The sequence below is a fragment of the Symphalangus syndactylus genome, chromosome 9, assembly GCF_028878055.3.
Source record: "Symphalangus syndactylus isolate Jambi chromosome 9, NHGRI_mSymSyn1-v2.1_pri, whole genome shotgun sequence".
NCBI classification, from domain to species: Eukaryota; Metazoa; Chordata; class Mammalia; order Primates; family Hylobatidae; genus Symphalangus; species Symphalangus syndactylus.
The window spans coordinates 123,886,614-123,908,063 of record NC_072431.2 but is presented as its reverse complement, the minus strand read 5'-3'; the positions used below and the strand labels follow the sequence as shown (position 1 = coordinate 123,908,063).

At 32.0% G+C, this 21,450-nt stretch overlaps 1 protein-coding gene across 50 annotated transcripts in view; it reads left to right on the top strand.

Annotated features, from left to right (window-relative positions):
• Window positions 1-21,450, top strand: part of CCDC171 (coiled-coil domain containing 171) — a 416,355-nt gene that overhangs the window by 290,236 nt on the left and 104,669 nt on the right. For all 50 annotated transcript variants that reach the window (XR_010113576.1, XM_063609154.1, XM_063609151.1 and 47 more), the window contains 2 exons: window positions 13,742-13,887; window positions 15,938-15,992. Coding sequence is in view for 49 of the 50 variants with exons in the window: in XM_063609154.1 (XP_063465224.1) it covers window positions 13,742-13,887; window positions 15,938-15,992 (201 nt within the window). In the remaining variant the exon portion in view is untranslated. The remainder of the gene's footprint in view (window positions 1-13,741; window positions 13,888-15,937; window positions 15,993-21,450) is intronic.

The window sequence follows — 21,450 nt, the reverse complement described above, 5'->3', positions numbered from 1 at the left end:
AACCACCACACCCGGCCTCATTATAATCTCATGAGAGTACTGTAGTATACATGGTCCAATGTTGACCAAAACCTTATGTTGTACATGACTTTATACATTTCCATCTGGAAACTGAAGTGTTCAAATATATGTAAACTATTTGGAATTTTTTAAATGATATGCATTTATGTTGTGCCACTTAAAATCTGTGAGTGAAGTTGATTTTTGCCATTGTTGAATAAGTCTTTCATTTCTTTAAATAATTTTCTCTGTAATTAGTTGAATTGGTAATATGCCAAAATACTTTATTAATACAAATATGCAATTTTATTATCTTATGACTTGTATTTGCCTTAGTGGTTTGTTTTATTATTAACTACAATGAGGATTCTTTGTAAACTTACAAACCTCCAGTGTGGAGGCTTAAGGGACTATGTAAATTTTGTTAGCATTTGTCCTTGCATTAGATAAAAATAGCTAGGATTTATTTCCTTGCCACTTGGCTAAATAATTTGCAGATAATAATTTCTCATCTAACTTTTAAAACAATTTTTAAGAGAAATATTATTACTCATCATTTGCGGATGAGGAGACAAAGGCACAGAGGATTTAACTTAGCTCAAGTTGCAGAGCTAGTAATTAGTGGAGCAAGGACCTGAACCCAGAGATGTTTATTGAGAATGACAATACTGTAGTAAGACTTCCTCTCTTAGAAAAATTATTTTCTTTGAATGCACTACAAAAATGACCCAGACTGTGTAGTATAATTACAGATATTCCAAGGTTAACTATGAAAATACTTGTTGTTTCAGTGGGCCCAATTTTAAATTAATAAACAGTACATTGTAACCTAAAGGACTAATTAAAATTTATTCACTTTTTGAGTGTGATTATTTTAGTTCTCATTAATCTGAGACTCAGCAATGGTTTTGTTTCAGAAATATTTAATTTAATTGTCATCAATCATAGTAACCAACTTTAGAATATTATATTTCTAGTGGAATGAGGATAAATTTAAATGTCTCAGTCTTTGGAGGTAATTATCTAATTATATGTTCATATTTCTAGCATGATTAAGTGGCAATGTTTAATTCATTTTAGAGGTAATTTTACCCCATGTGGGGATATGTATTCTAAATCATTATACCTTTCTGTTTATAGAAAACATTTAATTAACATACTCAAGTTTTATTTGGAAGTTTAGTAATGTTGCACTGTTATATCACATCACTACTTAAGATGTTATTTCAGAAAACACCATTATTTATTAATCTTAACAAATTGCATTTTATTTTAGTATATTCACAATTAAGAGGCTACCCAATGAATATGACTTTATAATGCTTTGATCTTATGGAGTGCTGGCGAGTATTATTTTCTATGTTTTAGTTCAGAAAATGTATAAAGTAGTATTAACCTTGATAAAATTAGAATGCCTGAAACTGCAAAGGGTAAAGCATATTTGTCAGTTTTATCTTGTGCTAGCAAAAGCCTGGCCAGTTGCCAAAATGTGGTTAGGGACGTATATGCACTCTACAAGGATTATTGTTAAGGGTATCAACAAGGAAAATCACTATGATAGCTGAAACAGGATGCTACTTTATGGTGGTTTTATCTTATTTTAGGAGTAAAATCAGAGTATTAAGCAAACCAAAATCATCAAAATCATTTCTGTGATGGAAATAGAATTCATCTGTTTTTCTGATCTATGTCCTGTGACGCAGAACATAGAGTCCTTGTGGAATTTAGAAAATCATTTATCTGTGAAGAATGTTGATTTGGGGTTTCTAAGCTGTGTCATGGCTAAAAGTCTTAAAAACAGGCAACTGTAATTGGGGAGAGGGTTTGACAAAATCCTGGGAATCAGATGGGTATGTATTATGATGTGACTATTAGCTTAAGAAATACTAAGGCCCTGTTTATTCCCTAGAGGGAAACAGGTCATTGAAATATTTCCCCCTCAAAGAGTTGAATAAATGATAGTGATTAAATTTAGTTGCATATTACATGTATTTGTATTTATTTACCATTTGATAAAATGTTACATAACTGAGCAATTTCCTATCTTTGTTTACTAGAGCACATTAAAAATCAGTTTTAATTACTATTATGATATCCTGTGTCTACATTTAAGATTTTGTGATGAAAGTTGAGCTTATGAAGATTGTATCAATTACATTTTTTTCTTTTGAGTTGGAGTTTCGCTTTTGTTGCCCAGGCTGGAGTACAATGGCATGATCTCGGCTACTGCAACCTCTGCCTCCCTGGTTTAAGCAATTCTCCTGCCCCAGCCTCCCAGGTAGCTGGGATTACAGGTGTGCGCCACGATGCCTGTCTAATTTTGTATTTTTAGTAGAGACAGGGTTTCATCAAGTTGGTCAGGCTGGTCTCGAACTCCTGACCTCAAGTGATCCACCTGCCTTGGCCTCCCAAGGTGCTGGGATTATAGGCATGAGCCACTGCGCATGGCTGTCAGTTGCATTTTTAATTACACAAAGTTTATACATATTATATTGAAAGTAATAAAAATACTAACAAGAAAAAAGTGCTGTCATTACTATTTTGGTGTATGCCTTTCATATTTTCAAGTGTACCTATTTACATATATATACATGCATATTAGTAATTTATCATATGTATATTAAAAATAGTATGTTTTACAGTATTGTACCCCTCTTTATTTTGTTATTGCCTTCAGTTTTTAATTATTAAATTATTTTTCTGTAATGTCCTTATATTTACATACTCACCTAAGTCTCAAATGACTTGCTGTGATTTTAATATTTAATTAAACTTCATGTCTCTCCCCAATGATCCAATATTAAATGAGCCTAGACACTGATTTTCTAAAGTATCTCCTGATGACTTCATAGTTATATAAATATTAAATTGCCAAATGTAGAAAAATGGGTTAAGGTACCCTCTTCCTATGTTGCAGTGACAAATAACTCTTAAACAATGACCTTACAACCACAAGTGATTTCTCACACATTATGCATATTCATCATGGGTCAGCTGTGTGCTTCTGCTTCATATGTCCATATCCTATGATTGAGGCTGATAGAGTGTTCTTTATCTGGAACGCTGTTGGTCTTGTTTTATTTTGTTTATTTTTATTTTTTGAGAGGGAGTCTCACTCTGTCGCCCAGGCTGGAGTGCAGTGGCGTGATCTCGGCTCACTGCAAGCTCTGCCTCCCGGGTTCACGCCATTCTCCTGCCTCAGCCTCCCGAGTAGCTGGAACACCACGTCCGGCTAATTTTTTTTATTTTTAGTAGAGACGAGGTTTTACCGTGTTAGCCAGGATGGTCTCGATCTCCTGACCTCGTGATCCGCCCACCTCGGCCTCCCAAAGTGCTGGGATTACAGGCGTGAGCCACCGCGCCCGGCCGGTCTTGTTTTAAAGGTGTCTACATGGGATATTGCTGTCCTTTTCTCCGATAGGAATTGACATTTTACTTCTAGTCACATTTCATTGGCCGAAGCAAGTAACTTGACCATTCCTGATTTTGACAGGACAGGGAATATATAATCTTCTTTCCAAAAAGGACACCACCGATTTACATCGTCAAATTTGGTATCAGTGGAACAGGAGAATATGCTTTCCCCTCTGGGAGAAGGAACAAATAGTTTGACCAATAATAAAATCTACTGCGGTAACTTATCTTTTTCATTATATAATGTATAGAGATAATTAATCTGCTTTCTAGTTAGCCACATTGGCCAAATTTGGTGTAACTACATTTTAGCATCTGCAACCCTCTTCCCTAGTTTGGTCAGTAGGGTTGAAAATAGTTATCTCCGGGAGTCATATGTGTGGTTGATGCTTTTCTCTCTTGTTCTAGAGGTTTTTTAAGTATAAAAGAAAAAGATTATTCCGTGTATTATGCTGTTTGTTGTTTAAGAAAATTTGAATGTTCTAGAATATGTACTCAGTGTCCACCACATTCCACAGAACATTTTTTAGGTTCCAGAAGCCATATTCCTGACATTTTAAAGCATCACCACTAGATGGCGATCTCGCTCATTTAGAAGGTTAGAACAACTACGTTTTTCTTCAGGTGAATGGGTTGGTTACAGAGGGATCAGAAGTGTAAATTACACTAATTTTATAGCAAGCTCTTTGTAACCAAAATGGTACTATTTACTGAGTATGTATATATTCATGTACATATATACACATACACCCTTATACAGGAAAATTCCATTGGAAGCAAACCTATAAAATGCTATGTTTTGCTATGTTACTTCCCCAGAATATGTATTTTTCAACTATTACTGCCTGAACAAATGACCTTACAATCGAGATCAGGGGTTTTCATAAGCACAATTCCTCAAGAAATTCCCCAGAGGCTTGAGTCCATCCTTCTGCCTTGTGCCAACAGTACTTTGAATATGCTTCCAACTGTTGCTGAAACTGGTTGTTTTAGTTGTGAGCCTTCATCTTTGTTTTAACAACTCTGTATTACTCAGCTTCACTCTCTTTTTCTTTAATTAGTACAAGTGAAGAGTGGTTAAAAAGTATATATTTCACTCAGATATGTTAAAAATAACTTTCATGGTTTATTGCACGATGGGAAAGCCGGTACCAACCCTTTTAGAAACCCTTTTAGAAATCTCACTCAGTGGTTATTGCCAGTGGTAACTTTGTTCTACCCTCTTTTACTTCAAAACAACACAACATAATAACCGAAAACGTTTTAAAACCGTAGCCGAAATAGTGTAGTTCTCCTTAGAAAACAATTACTGAATTCAGTTGTTAATCCAATTTTTGGTGTTCCTAAAATAATATTCTTTCCATCATGTATTTCTGCTATGATGTAGGGTTTATGGCTGTCTATCATGTAATTCAAATACCTTGTAGGATTTCATAGTTAATGGAAATAGAAAATATATGGCTAGAATGTGCGTTTATAGAAAGTAAATAATATATACTCTGAGTAATGTAAAAGTAAATTTTAATATAATACTCTAGCATATTAAGGAAAACTATTATAAGCCAGTTCTTTTAAAATCATTTTTAACATAGTATATCATTGTATCTTTTACTCACAGGTGAAATCATATTAAACCTTGGTTAGAATTCCACTGAAGATTTAAATGAGCTATGATGATATAGCCGGAATGACCTCTTGTATTTCTTTAATTAGACAGTTATAGTTTATATATATGATTCCCAAACAGATCAAAGAGGGATGCTTCACAGCCTAGACTCCTTCAGAAGCTTCCCATGGCCTTCTCTTACAATAGTTGGCAAGTATATTTAGCTAAAGAACCCTTTCTTTAAATGAAATCTTACACAAAATTCATAGAAAACATTAAAGCAAATTCCAGTTTAAAGAAGGATGGGAGTTGGGAGTCCACTAATTCAAGCATCCTATTCAAATTTTGCCCAGGCTGGTCTTGAACTCCTGGCCTCAAGCAATCTGCCCACCTCAGCCTCCCAAAGTGCTGAGATTATAGGCATTCACCACCACACCTGGCTGGATACCAGTTTTTTAAAGATGACATTTTTGATTTAAATTAGGCACGTAAGTGTTTTCTTACATAGCAGCTAAGATCTCCCTAACTAGGAAGAGGTAGCTACAGATGCTGTATTATTGAGCTTGGTATCTTGATATACTGTTGTGATAGGGTGGGTTGCTGTTACAAATTTTTTTTTTTTTTTTTTTTTTGAGACGGAGTCTCGCTCTGTCACCCAGGCTGGAGTGCAGTGGCGCAATCTCTGCTCACTGCAAGCTCCGCCTCCCGGGTTCACGCCATTCTCCCGCCTCAGCCTCTCCGAGTAGCTGGGACTACAGGCGCCCGCCACCACGCCCGGCTAATTTTTTTTGTATTTTTAGTAGAGACGGGGTTTCACCGTGGTCTTGATCACCTGACCTCATGATCCACCCGCCTCGGCCTCCCAAAGTGCTGGGATTACAAGCGTGAGCCACCGCGCCTGGCCTGTTACAAATATTAAAAAGGTGATATTATGCTAGGCAGTCCAATTTTAAAATCTACAGGGAAAGTTAAGTGCTGTTGTTGGTAAATTATAAAGGAAAGGTAAGTAAGTCCATTGCTTTTTGAAAGGTTAAAAAAAGCAACAGCCCAATGTGTCTTGAATTATATAAAATTCTATACTACAATGGAGTGCTATACAATTCATCATTTCTTTACAAATATTTATTTTTTATTAGTACATTTAATGAGTTATGACAGTGATCCCACTTTCACACAAGGGATCTTGAGTTGTGCATTCTTCAATGTTTGATGTTGAAAGTGTATCCTTAAATAATACTGAAGCTCTTATTGGACTTTAATATAAGTAGAAAGTAACCATTTAAATATATTAAAGTACCTTACTGACTTTATGGAGTTTGATAAATAAGAGAAATATTGGTTTTACATTTCCATGGTGATTTCCCAGTTAGTAGATTTTATGGAAAATCTGAAGACATTGTTATTAACACTACTGTAGTACAGAGTTTAGAAGAAGGTTTTAGATTCAGAAGAAGGGCTCACATTTTGACATAAACCTATTTACTAGTTCCATGACTTTGGGGAAATAACTTCTCTGATTCTTAGTTTTCTCGTGTAAAACAGGAATGGTAATAATATATACCTCACTGGATTATAAAGAATCAAATGAGCTAATGTAATTATAATATGCTTGAGTTGTAATGACAATAATGATACTTAGTTGTTACTCAAGTAATTTTCCCCCAGTGATTATAGGGGAAATAACAACAGCAGTTATAATGGGCAGCATTTATTGAATACTTACAATATGAGAGGCACTGTTCTGTGAGTGCAAGAAAATATGTGGAACACTCCCCATAGTGAAAGTTAGCAAACATTTGCTGTCTAGAATTTTTTCCCCCGTGGACATACTTCTAAAATTAAGATAGAAATCAGTAGTAAAATACTTAATGCACGAAAAATCATCCAATGAATAAACTTTTAAGAAAAAACTCAAAACTTTGTTTTATTTACATTTAAGTCTAAAATAACCTAAATTTATCTTCCGAATTTTAAATTTGACCTTCAAATTCTCTTAAATAATTGAATTTTATTGAGTTGGTATTTGATTTACTTTTATTCAAAGTAGTTAATATATAACATATTCACGTTAAATAATGGCCATTTAAATTCTGTAGTACAATGAAAATATTAATGTAAGAGTATTTTAATTATTAATAGGCTTATTTACCCTATTATTCACTTCTATCACCAAAACAGTTCTCGAAATTGAAAGATTTTTTTCAACAAAGTTTTTTATTTAAATATTAGAAACCCAACTATATGAAGCCCTTTATAGATTATTCAAATTTTTTCAAATTCTTCTCAGACATTTGTTTTAGGTAATTCTCAAATGATTTTAAAACAGCATTTAAATTCTAAATGATAGTTTTTTACAACTTAATTCATAGCTCGACTCGTTTAAAATATTGCCAGGGAATTCAGCAATTTTTTGGACCTCCACATAGCTGGGGTTGTCAGCTCTGCGAAGTTTTTGAGTATGCTATGGCTGATAAGGTCCAACAGAAGAGCCTATGTGTATTCTGTCCCCTCATATTTCTTAGGTATTTACCAAGAGAATGTAGATGTCGTATAAGAGCTGATTTTGTTATAGCAGCATCATGATGGTTGTCATCTGCAGGTAGTTTCTGTCTCATGAGGTCTGCAGTGCAGCCAAACTCAGTTTGCTTTATACTCAGAAAACATTACTGCCACATTACTGCTTACATGCCGTGTGTCACAATAAATCTAGCTACCACTTTTCTATTTTGTACTTTTCTGAGTATATTTTCCAGTTGAGAGGGTTTTTGTGGTTCTCTTTACTATCCTCCTTTTTTTTTTGTCATTTAAAATGTGTTTTAACTATTTCTTTTCCACTTTACTTCACTGTTATCTAATACGTTTAGTCTATCACAAAGTTTTGTGCTTTATATGCGATGCTTGGAACAAATACCATTCAATATATTTTGAATACTCTTATGAAGTTCCTTTTTATTCCATTATATTTTATTATTGATCACTTTCATTTAGTTTACTGGGAAGAATTAGCTTTTTTATTTTATATTGACACCATTTAGGAAGACATTTTCAAAGGCATATGTGAGAATATGGTACAGATAATCATGAGGCATTATATAACAAAATCTTATAGCATGCTTGGAAATTTTTAAGGTGAATTTTCATTGCTCATTTGCCCTATTTGTTGTTAATCATCTGTCACATGGCCTATTTATAAAAGTAACATATTTTACACTCTTTGTTAATTTCCTTTTGTCTTTTTCAAGTGTGATAAAATAATTTTAAAAATTATATGTATTTGTATGTATATATAAGTAAATAAATGAGGCAGAAATAATATAGGCACTTATAAGTTGTCATATATAGGTGGAGATTTAAAGAACAGTCCGTAATGACATTACATGTAGAAGTGTAATCATTAATCATGCCTTTTACATTTATGTAGTCTTTTACAGTTTATAGAATACCTTAACATCTGTTGTCTTACTAGACATGTGAGTTCTAACTAAGACTGCCATTTATTTAACCCTGAAAGTGGGTAAGTTATTTGAGCTTCAGCTTCAGTTTATAAATATGTCACCTACCTTCTGTGTAGGTATTACTAGAAAACAATAAAAGATAGTATCCCTAAGGAAGATTAAATTACATAACTTTGTATTTAAATTCCTCATATAAAATATAAGATACCAAGATCGAAATTTATTCAGATATAAACTGTACTATATACCAACATCTTTTATTGTTGTATTTTTATTGTAAATTATCTAATTGTTTATCTTACAGATTTTCTGGCTTTATTATAAAATATATTATTCTTTAGTTTCATTCGTAACTTGCTTACCCAGCCCTATTGCAAATTTGGTTGTTGTATCATTTTATGTTTATAGTTTCTGTGATAACCTGTACAGTTTGATCTACCTAGCAAGTATTTAATTAATTCTTGATTAATATAATTTTTTAGTTGTTACATAACAGTAGGGCTGAAGACAGCCTTATTTCCTTTTCAAACATTAATTTTACTAAGCTTTTTAACCAAATTTATTGCAATCTAGAGATGTTTAAAGGAACAGTCGGACAGCAATAAATTTATTTTTCTTTAAATGTTATATTTTTTCCCCCTGCAAGGAAATGTAGCCTAGTTCTTATAACACTTGTGTTGTTGTCTTGCCTTTCATTTTGTATGACTAACTTTTTATACCAAATTGAATAAGCCATTAGCTTTTAGTGTGTAGGAATGTAGATCCATAGATATTTCCCATTAGACAAAAGCAAATCTATAAAAGCAATATCCCCTGGGGCTTGGTCTTCCTAGCGGCCTAATGGTCTAAAGCACTGCTATACTGTACCCTTATGAGAAAGAACTATGTTGGGTGATTCGCTTGGCATCCAGAAATATTAGTTGAAGAGATATGCATATCCTTTAAGATAACTTTAACGTTTGTACTATACTGCATTTATTAATTAAATATTCCAATTCAGGGAATTCATTTCATAAATTTTTTATTTCAAAAATCATTTCTAAACAGAATGATACACTTTGTATATCTTATGCAGTTTTCAACTAGAGTTTGCTGAAACTGAGAGATACTATATTTAGATAGCCACATTGTTTTCCTAAGGTTTTTTTTCTAAAGAATTTTACTTCAAAAAAGACCTCCATTGATGATAGTTGTACAACTCTGTGAATACGTACTGAACTGTACACCTTAAAAGATTGAATTGTTTAGTATGTGGATTACATCTCAATAAAGCTGTTATTTAAAAATTTTCATTGCACAAAATGTTTTCATAGGTGTGAGGTAATAGAATTTCAATTTATTTTATAATTAATTAAAAATTATTAGCCTTAATAAACATTTGAAGCTTTAGAAATATAATATTATGTATGACTTAAAGTAATTTTTGCTGTTATTCACTAGTACTACATGCTTATTATAGAAATTTCAGCAACTATGGATAAGAAAAAATACATTTAAAAAATGTGTGGGTTATTTAATATTCGCATCTACCATGTATTCTATTCCTGAGCTTTTCCTATACTTCACTACTTCCTTTGTATCCATACTGTTCCTGCCAGCTTTCATTAACCGTAAATAGCTTTTCATGATCATTTCTGGAAACAATCAAATGTAAGTATTTTCTTATAGGAGTAGTTAAGTGAAAGCGTTGGTTTTTTCTTCCTTAACAGAGAAAATGAAGGTAAGCACTGACATAATTATCTAAAAAGAAATGCAATAAAGATATTATACAATAGCTTTTGAAATACAGACATTTTGGGATAGCATTGTAAAAATTTGCTTAAAAACATTTTGGATTTAAAATGAAAACTGGAAATCTTTGATAAATAATATTGTGACATTGGTTCTTGTGTAGGTAGAATATTTTTTTCTGCTCTTTAAAAGACTCTTGTTATCATATCTAGCCTTAACTTTCTAACAGCTAAAATTGTTCACAACGCTGTTTAAAGATAAATTCAGTATCAGGCTTTGAATTTTTTTTTCTTGGTAAATATTAAGACCTGAGTACAAAATGAGGGCTGTATTGTGGATTAAGTGAAATATCTCAAGGCTGTGCTGTTCTGATAACTGAACCTGAAGTGACCTTTCTCAGACACAATTACAGAGCTGTATGTTTTTCCTTTAATTTCATCAGGGGTTTAATTAGTATACAAATAAAACTTCCCTTATCTTCCTTTCTACCTAATTGGCTTGTCTTCACTTATATATGAAGTACGTGAAAGTGGGCTGTAATTAGGGTGACCGTGTTAACCTTTTTTCCTCAAATGTACTGTTGCTTAAAGGCCTCAAGGCCTAAAAACAGTTCTTTGGATTATTGCTTTGCAATCACTATGGCTGTCCCATAGGTTTTCTCATGAGCAGAAGGGCTTTGGGTGCTGCAGGTTCCCACTGCTTAACAGGATCTTCATTCTTCTCCCCACTAAATGTTTATTGATTATCTCACTGTTCCAGGCTCAGCCTCCAACAACTTAATATCAGGTGACAGTCAGGAGAGTTCTCCAAGTAATTAGAGTTGAGCATTGGGGGAACAATTAGGAGCAGAGTTATTAAACTTGATTTATCCTATTCTCTCCTGAACAGTTTCTTGGATATCAGAACATCACACTTTCACAGTCTACCCTGGTTGAGAAATTAGTGGCTAACCTGCTGCTTATCATTGTTGTCTTGCTGCCTAGAGGCGCACCCTCTTGGTTTCAGTCATTCAGTTGGAAATATTAGAGTCCATAAAGTTTATCATGGGTTTTAATTAGATCAGTCTGAACAGGAGAAAAGAAAAGCTGAATTTAAAATTATATGTGATATATGGATATATATTTATAAATATATATGTGATGTGTATATATATATGTAAATATATATACACAAATATATTTTTCTTTAAAGCTCAGTGTTAGGATTTTTAAATATTCTGTTTTTGTTATTTAAAAAAGGTTAAGTATTAGGGAAAAGACGTATTCTTGAATCACGGTTTATGTCTTGGTGTTTTACACCCATCCCCATCAATCTTAGGACCCACTGATGTATTTCATGATGTCATTCTCCTCTTTTCAAATGAGAATTCTATGTCTGTAAGTTATAAAACTATGATCTTTTTTCCAAAAAAACTATATTTTTGTTTTCATAAGGAAGTATGAATTATATCACTTTGTTTATACCACTTTTTGTTTCTTTTCTATACCCCTGAAATAGTATAAGCTTTAGAAGAGTTTGATGACTCCTGTCGTTGCCCCGAGACATGAAAATGAAAGAATGGAAACGAGAAGATTTAGCTATGTAGTAGAAATTCTAATGTTATGAGTTATATCTTCTTTGAAAGTATATGGTAGGATTATTGAAATGTCAAGTGTGGGTTTATGATAATTTCAAACTCATGGATTCCCTGAGATTGGATCAGCAAGCTTCAATCTGGGTAAGGTTAGAAATAATATACTGAATGCTGGATAGTCCCCTCACAAATATGCACCTCTAGTCATAAGAGTTATTGAGCAGAAGAATTTGAATGGACTGGCACAAATGTATTGTTTTTGTTGGAAGAATTCAAGCTTTATCCATAACTGGTGGTGGACCATTAGTTTGATCTTCATATTTGAAAAATTGATTTTTTTTGTTGCTTGAAAGATGTCAGGAATGCTGACTTTGAAACGAACTGAAAAGGATTTTACTCTTTTAAATAAAGAAATCTCATGATGCTTTAGTGTCTTTATCTTAGCATTGGCACAAAATTAGTAGGTTTAGCATGGTTTTAAAAATTTATTCTTTGCCATCTTTTTAAAGTTGGTTTGAATCAGTGACTATTTCTGTGGTGGAATGTTTGTGAAGATCTGTTAATGGTGAAGATTTAAAACAAAATACAATGTCTCATAAGTAGTCATAGTTTGTTTAATTTTCTGATTTATATTTGACAGGAATTCGACTATTTGAAAAGTGAATTACTGAATTTTAAAGCTTTTAACATTTAAAAATACCTGGTTTGACTGATGATGGCTTTCAATTCACCAGCATTTAGAGGGAATTAATTGGTTTAACATGTATGCAGCTTAAGTTTTTTATGCTATTCTTTTTTTTATACTACCCATTGTGAATGCACTAAAAATACTGTTAGAAGAGTTTTACACATGAAATTATAACATTTTTGTTTATTCTTTACTAGATTTTTGAAGCACATTGTGGATGTTAGTGTGTGGCTAAACTGAGCAAGAAGAAAAAAGTACATGTATGCACTCAATTATTTAGCTCACCATCCAATAAATTTAATAAAAAACTGTTTGATAAGCTTATTCTAGAATAAGCTAGAAATTTTTTAGGCAAAGGAGTAAGAAGATTCTTAGTGCTAAGCAATCCTCTGATCCCTGTACTATTTTGCATCCTAGAATTTTAAGTGAGGTCTAGAAAATACTTCTCTCAGTTGTGAGCTTCTGATTCTAAGCCTTCAATATGAAGTTGCACAATGGCATCTTGAAATTTTTGCGCTAATATTTCAGATTAAAGTAGATGGCAAATATAAATCAACAGATCTTGTACTTCTGTGAATAAGAAAACATTTATAGAACACAAATAATTCTGAATGCAAGTATTATTTATAACTTTGTTAGTTAAAACATGTCGATCCTATTTGTGTTGCTATCCTTGACATGAGAGTTATTTACTGGGAAGCAAGTGAATTTTATTTTGGAGTCCAATTTGTTTGTTTGCTGAAATGTCTATAGCCACCTAACTATATATTTATAAAGACAGTAGTGGTACTCATTCATCTCGGGTTTACCATTTTCTCATACATATCCTGGTCTATCATTTTCTCAATCACATGCATAGTTTGGGCATATGATAGTTCTTAACTCTAGTTCTATTTAGAATAAAATTGACTCTAAATTTCATGTGCTTTCTACCCTGAAATCTTTATTTTTTCATCATTAAAAGAAAGTACAACTTGAGATTTTTATAATCAGATTATTTTTAGTAAGAATACAATTTATTTGCCTTGCAGTATTTAAAAAAATAAAATGGAACTGTATTTTGTAATGAAACATTTTCCAAAACCTTATCAGTTCTATCATTTCTAATTAGTAAGTATATAAAATTTTTGCAGAAAATTTGTTCAACTTTGATGTGTAATGACCCAAGTCTACTTCTCAGTCAGTCTGTATTCTTCTTTGTTTAATAGCCTATGGCATAAATTGAAGTTAATTATCAGGGCTGACAAGTAACTCTGTTTTCTGTCTGCTTGCAGAGTCTCTCCGAGGCAAAGATGGAGCTGAGAAGAAAAGATCAATCTCTGCGTCAGCTCAATAGACATCTTACCCAGCTGGAGCAGGACAAGCGTCGACTGGAGGAGAACATCCATGATGCAGAGAGTGCCCTCCGCATGGCAGCCAAGTGAGCATTTGGACCTTGGGGAGATCACTTAAAACAGACAAAAGATCAATTCTTACTTTCATGCTCTGGGTTTTAGCCCTGGATAATACAGTGTTAGAAAACAAAAGTAACAGCTGTCTTTCTTTGAAATTCTCTGATATATCCTCAAAAAAGAAAAACTCTTAACATACTAAATGTATATTTTATTGAGAAACCTCAGAAAAGTATAAGCTTCTATATAACCTCTAATTATGCTTATTTTGGGCTCTGTTGTAGTGTTACATGTTAGAAACTATGTTTTATTAATGCGAAATGTAAGACTCTATTTAGAAGTTTTCGTAGTATCTTCTGTTATACATTCCTATTCTCTTCTGCCCCACTGTCTCCAAAATTTTGCTCTGCATATATTATTATATACTAATATTGTGAGTAATATTTCCATAAAGAAATGTTAGCATACAATCAGCATGTGTATCATAGCATTTAAAAAATACAATAAAACGTATTGACCGTGGAAAACTCATTTAATCTTTATAGCTGTATATTCTAATATTTTAAGTAGAAAAATGTATAGTTTTCAGAGTAGACCACTATGTAAATGTGATGAAAGTGTTTTTCCTTTTTTTTTTTTTTTTAAACCAGGTAATCAAGTTGACATACATTATGAAGTTCACTTTGAACAGTTCTCTTGGGCATTTTTATTTGTTCCTCATATCAAATTTCATGGAATACTTTAGGACAGTTCTTTGTACAACAGCATGGCTTAAAGAATATCTATTTTCAAGGAATAAAGAAACATCTAATTTTGATAAACTCAGTGTTTTCTAAATTTAGAATTCTGAATTTCTTTACTTGCAAAAATATACGTTAATTAAATATTTTTTGAGACAAACAAGCATAAAATATCATCAAATATGAATATAGTCTGTAAACTGCAGAATGTATATAAATCACTGAACAAGGAATCCACAATCTTAGGCTATTCATAAGCTTTGCCACAGGGTTTGTGACGTTACTCAAACATAATAAAAACATGAATTGACACACGGCCAAAATATTGGCATGTTTGAATAACCACTGATAGTTTTTTGGAAAACTGTAAAGCTATGTAACATTGCACCACCATATAAGGTGTATGTTTTTGTCATTTTTTAAAATATAAGTTTGACTAAATCAGTTTTTGTTGTTATTGTTCACTCCCAGTTTCATCATGTCAAATGAGAGGCTTAGCCCAGGTAATTTCCAGTGAGTCTTATAGCACTGAGAAAATTCTGAGATAAATGAAAATAGGCTTATAAAACCTCCAGATTCAAATTGTATTTTCAAAACATTGCTGTTAATTCAGTATTTTGACATGTCTATGATCTGTGACCACGGGCACATGTTTTTATAAAACCAAAGAAAGCTGATTTGAAATCTGGAGACTAATACATTATTTACAGTTTTCAATTTCAATTTACAATTAGATTTTTATCTTCAGTATTTTCATTCAAACTTTTTATTTCATTATGAAGGCTAAAATCAATATAGTAGGCTGATAGGAGAAACTAGTAACTTTGCATATTCCTAGACAAGTCACGGAGGAGTTTTCTGTGTAATTATTATAGCATAAAAAGACTGTGTGGAAAGGAAAATACTATTTTGCATAGTATGGTCATTTCTTATATATCCCCATCACTAAGATTTTCAAAGTCTTTTTCATTAGAAATAAAAGAATAAAGTTTTACCATTTAAAGCACATTTTAAATGATCAATAATGTAACTGTGATTTTTTTCTTTGTTTTTCACTTTTTTAAGTTTTTATTCTTCCCTACCCCAATTTAGGACAGGCAACAAAATGTAAGATATGAGTTAAATGTGGAAATATATCAGTGAATATGGTTAGTTTTTATACTTTTAAAAGGAGAACAATGAATTAAAAAAATCAAAATTTAAAAAGTTAAATTAAAAAATAAAAGGAGAACAGTGATATCAGACCCTTATTTTTTAATACCAGTGACTTATACTAAAATGTGTAACAGTTGTAGTAAGTTTTGAGTTTTACTAACACTTAATCTTTTATTTTTTCTAGAGACAAAGAATGTGTTGCTAATCACATGAGAGCAGTAGAAAATACGCTTCACAAGGTGCTGTAATTTTTCTTTAATATTGTTCAATTTGTATCGTGACACCTAGTCATTATTTTTATTAGCCATAAAGTACTTTAATTCATTTTGAAACTTAAAAAACTAAATTAACCAAAAGATGCTTTGCAGATGACTGGAAATTTCCATTACATAGTGCTATATTGCATGCTTTTTTTCAGAATTCACTTTATATATCTATAAAACTAAGAAAATAGTGGTTTCCCCAAACTGGTGTAATTGCACTTGGAATTATTTGCGGTCTTTGCTGAACAAAGCAGAGGTCGTTAAGATTCTTATATATTTCATAATGATAAAATGTTTGACCACACTGTCTAACCTCTTACCACTCTTAAACAAACGGTCCTATATCTATATGTATAGAGAGAAACATGTATTTTATTTAGTAATACTCATATATATAAACTAGGTAGTGATGTTATTCAAATTGAAATTTTCTTTCTTACTTGTGAGAATATACTCTTAAAGTAGAAATTTAATTATTTAATATATTCTATTGTTTTCAAATTTGATTACTCCTGTATGATAAACTCTGAGTGTTAATTTGTAGTGATGAACAGCATAATAAAAGTATTATGATATTAGTAAAAACATAATATATTTACTGACCATGTATTTTGTTAGCACTTCACTCCTCACTGAAAGATGTGTTCATTATTTCATCATTCAAAAGTAGAGAAACATTATTTATGTGTTTCTGCTACTGTCTGATAGGCAAATTATTAGAAATGCACACATTAAGTACTTTAAAGATACATGGAATTTATGAATGAATCACATTTAGAATAACCTTGTGAATCAATTTTTTATATAATATCATTTTATAAGTCACTTAAAATACCCTAAAACTAACCTTTTGAAGGGCATATTAAATCAAAATTAGCAAACTAATAGTTAATGCATTGTAACATTTTAAAAACAATGGGCCCCTGTATTCTTTTATATTTTGAAAGTGACCAGCATTATTTCATGTCAACAAAAGTATTTTGAAAAAAAAATAATCTGAGTGCTATTTCCTAAGCTTCTTTGAAACTATGATTTCTCCCCCTTCCCATTTAAAAAAGTTTAGCTAGTCAGTATAGTTTAAATATAGTCACATTAAATTCATATGTGCCACAAATCTGAAATTTAGATTTGCAGTGAAAGAGACATCTTTGGTATGTTTTTTTGAATTTGGTGGATAGAAAAGTCAATTACATCATATACATGGCACACCCTTTTATATAGTTAATGTTGAATTTGAAATCCAGTTGGTTTTTCATCATCCCAGTTGGAGAAAAAAAAAGTTAGATAGCAGCTAACTTGGGGAATGAACTTTGACATCAGGGAAAAACCATCACCAATATGAAATGTAAATGTTGTACCACCTTCTTTTCTTATGAAAATGGCAAAATATATCATTTAAATGTAGTAAAGACTGATTGCAACAGGATGATTATAATCATACAGTTCTTCAGTTGTAGTTCATCTTTTGATTTTTGTGTCATATGGAAAGAAAGCTGTCTGTAAATCTGGTCTATAGCCACTGTAGATTTACTTTTGCTTTATGGCTTTTTCTCTCTTCAGATTTAGTAGTTAATTATTTTGATTTATGTCTTTAGAAAATTCTATTAATATAGTGGTTTTAAAGTTATCAATTACTTTTCAAGCTTGAAGTGAAAACTTAGGAAAGATAATTGGGGATAATTCTGTTTTCTGTGAGGTATGAGTGAGAATGAATGAGTGTTAAGGAGGTGGCCCAGAGAGTCCTCTGAAGGTCTCAGGAAGATGCAGGCCCACCTGTCTTCGTGCCAGAGTTCAACAGGTTTATTGTTCTGGCCACCTTGGACTTTCCATTGGCATTTTGCTGTCTTTGATGAAACAAAGACTAGTATGGAAGGAGGGTCCAGGCTCTTTCATGGGATGGTAAAAATGGATATGGATACATCCAAACTCTTTAGCAAAGTTTACTGTGCACAGTAAAATAGTATGACTATTTATATTTCTTACTGTTTTAAACACATGTGTTTTCAAGGTTTGTACCATTCATTCTAGAATAAAACTAAGTCTTACCTGCTGAGTTGAATTTTAATACTAACTTCTGACACAGTAATCAAATAGAAGAAAGAACTGGTTTTCCTGCAGACGTTATTTCTTTTCTTGGATGTTAAGGAACTTAACCTGAACATATTTGTTTTTAGGAAAAGCAATTACATTTTATTTATACTTGGTAGTTTTTAAGCAACACATTTCATTCAACTTTTCAAATGCTACAAATATATTACACAGAACAGTTGATTAGATATTATTTTCAAAATTCCATTTGGGACTGATAACTACTATTTAATAAGGAAGGTCAGTCATTTCAGTTAAAAACATATAGTTTTTTTTTTCAAAGAAATGTAAATTTTATATTAATTTAATTTAGATATATATTTTTATTTTTGCCACTTTTTAACGTAGGTCAGAAGTTAATTTTAAAAGACACTCTTTTGGGGGGGGCAATTTCAAGTTATTGGAGATAAGAAAAATAAGAACGAGAAGAAACAAAATTGTCATAACTTGTCATGAGGTGCATTTTTTAAAACACACCCTTCTCTCTTGAGTTGAAATTTTGGCTGCTTTTTATTTTTTTTGAAAATCCAAAACTGTTGAACTTGTTTTGAAAAAAACTCACCAGTTTAACCATTTTAAAGTACACAATTCAGTGGTTTTTAGTATCTGCACCCATCACAACTAATTCCAGAACATTTACATCACTGCAAAAGAAACCCAGTACCCAAGAAGCAATTATTTCTTATATCCCTTTCCCCTACATCCTGGCAAACACTGACCTGCCTTCTGTCTCTATGGATTTTCCTGTTCTGGACATTTAATGTAAATGGAATAATACAATATGTGGTTTTAGATGTCTGGCTTCTTTCATTTAGCATAATTTATTCAAGGGTCATTCATCCTGTGGCATATATTGATACGTCGTACCCTTTTATGGCTGAATAATATGCCATTGTATAGTTATACCACATTTTGTTTATGCATTCATCAGCTGATAGACACTGGGTTGTTTCTGCTTCTTGGTTATTATGAATAGTGAATGCTGCTGTGAAATTTTGTGTAAAAATTTTTGTTTGAAGGTCTGTTTTCACTTCTCTTGGGTATGTAGCTAGGAGTGGAACTGCTGGATCATATAATAATACCATGATAACTTTTTGAGGAACCACAACTGTTTTCCACAGTTGCTGCACCATTTTAAATCTCCACCGTTATGGATAAGCATTCTAATTTTTCCACATCCTTGCTCACACTTGTTAGTTTCAATTTTTGTTAATGGCCATCCTAGTGACTACTATGTAGTATCTCACTATGGTTTTGATTTGTATTTTCCTAATGACTAACAATGTTGAACATGTTTTCATATGATTATTGGTTATTTGTTTGTCTTCTTTGGAGAAATGTCTCTTCACATCCTTTGCCCATTTTTAAATTGGGTTGATTGTCTTTTCGTTGTTGAGTTTTAAGGGTTCTTTGCATATTCTGGATACTAGAATCTTATTATATATATGATTTGAAAACATTTTCTCCCATCCCGTAGGTTGTCTTTTTACCTTCTATTTAAATAGTGTCCTTTGATGAACAGAAGTTTTACAATTTGATGAAATCTAATTTTTTTCTTGCTGCTGCTTGTGTGTTTGGCCTCATATCTAAGAATCCATGTCCAAATGCAAAGTCATGAAGCTTTCCCCTGTGTTTTCTTCTAAGAATCGTATAGTTTTTGCTCTTATATTTAGGTCTTTAGTCCATATAGAATTGATTTTATATATTCTATCATGCAAAGGCCCAACTTCATTCTTTTATATGGCAATCCAATTATTCCAGCACCATTTGTTGAAAAGGATGTTCTTTTCCCATTGAATGATCATGTTGAATCATTCATACTCCTGTTGAAAATCAGTTAACTATAGATATATAGATTTATTTCTGGACTCTCAATTCTGTTCCTTTGAATTGTATGTCTCTCTTCATATCAGTACCACAAGTTTTGATGACAATGTTTTCTATTAAGTTTTGAAATTGAGAAATGTGAGATTTCTAGATCTCAAGATTGTTTTGACTATTCAAGTTCTCTCATAAAATTCCATGTGAATTTTGGGATCAGCTTGTCCATTTCTGCAAAAGAAGGCAATGGAGTTTTGAAAGCTGCTATGTTGAATTTATAGATCAATTTGGGGAGTATTGTCATCTTAACAATATTAAGTCTTGCAATTCATGAACATAGAATGCCTTTCTACTTATTTAGATCTTCTTTAATTTCTCTCAAAAAATGTTTTGTGGTTTTCAGTGTATAAGTTAGGCATCTTCTTGGTTAAGTTTATTGTTAAGTATTTTATAATTTGCAGTGCTATTTTAGATGGAACTGTTTTCTTAAGTCTAATTTTTTATTCTTAATTGCTGGTGTGCAGAAAAGTACAACTGATTTTTGTATGTTTATCTTTTTGTATGTTCATCTTTTCTCCTGTAACTGCTGAATTTACTAGCTCTAGTAGTTTTTGTGTGCATGTATAGCTTCTTTAGGATTTTCTACATGTAAGATTATGTTATCTATGAATATAGTTTTACTTAGTTCTTCCTAGTTTGGATGCCTTTGGTTTCTTTTTCTTATCTAATTATCTGGCTAGAACATCCAGTGTGGTGTTGAATAGACATGTTGAGAGCAGACATCTTTGTTTTCTTCTTAATCTTAAGGGGAAAGTTTTTGGTTTTACACCATTAAGCATGATATTAGCTGTGGATTTTTTCATAGGTCCTCTTTATCAGTTTGAGAAAGTGCTCTTCCTTTCCTAGTTTTTTGAGTGCTTTTATCATGAAAAGGCATTCAGTTTTGTCAAATGCTTTTCTTTTTCTGCATCAGTTGAGATGATCATGTTGTGCCTCCTTTCCTTCATCCTACTGATGTTTTGTACTACCTAACATGATTTATGTATGTTGAACACCATTGTGTTCCTGGGATAAATCTCACTTGGTTATGGTGTATGATCTTTTGAATATGCTGCTACGTTTGGTTTGCTAGGTTTTTTTTTTTTTTTTGAGGGTTATTGCATCTAAATTCATAGGACATATTGGTCTGTAGTTTTCTTGTGATATCTTTGTCAGGCTTTAGGATCACAGTAATACTGACCTCATAGAATAGGTTAGGAAATGCTCCCTTCTCTTCATTTTTTTTCAAGAATGTGAGAGAGATTGGTGTTAATTCTTTAAACATTTGGCAGAATTAATCAGTGAAACTTTCTGGGCCTGGACTTTTCTTATCTGGAAGTTTTTTGATACTGATTCCTTCTTTTCTTATTATAGATCTCAGATTTTCTATTTCTTTTTCAATCAGTTTGGGTATGTGTGTTTCTAGGAATTTGTCTGTTTTATCTAAGTTATGTGACTTGTTGATATCCCATTGCTCATTATCTTA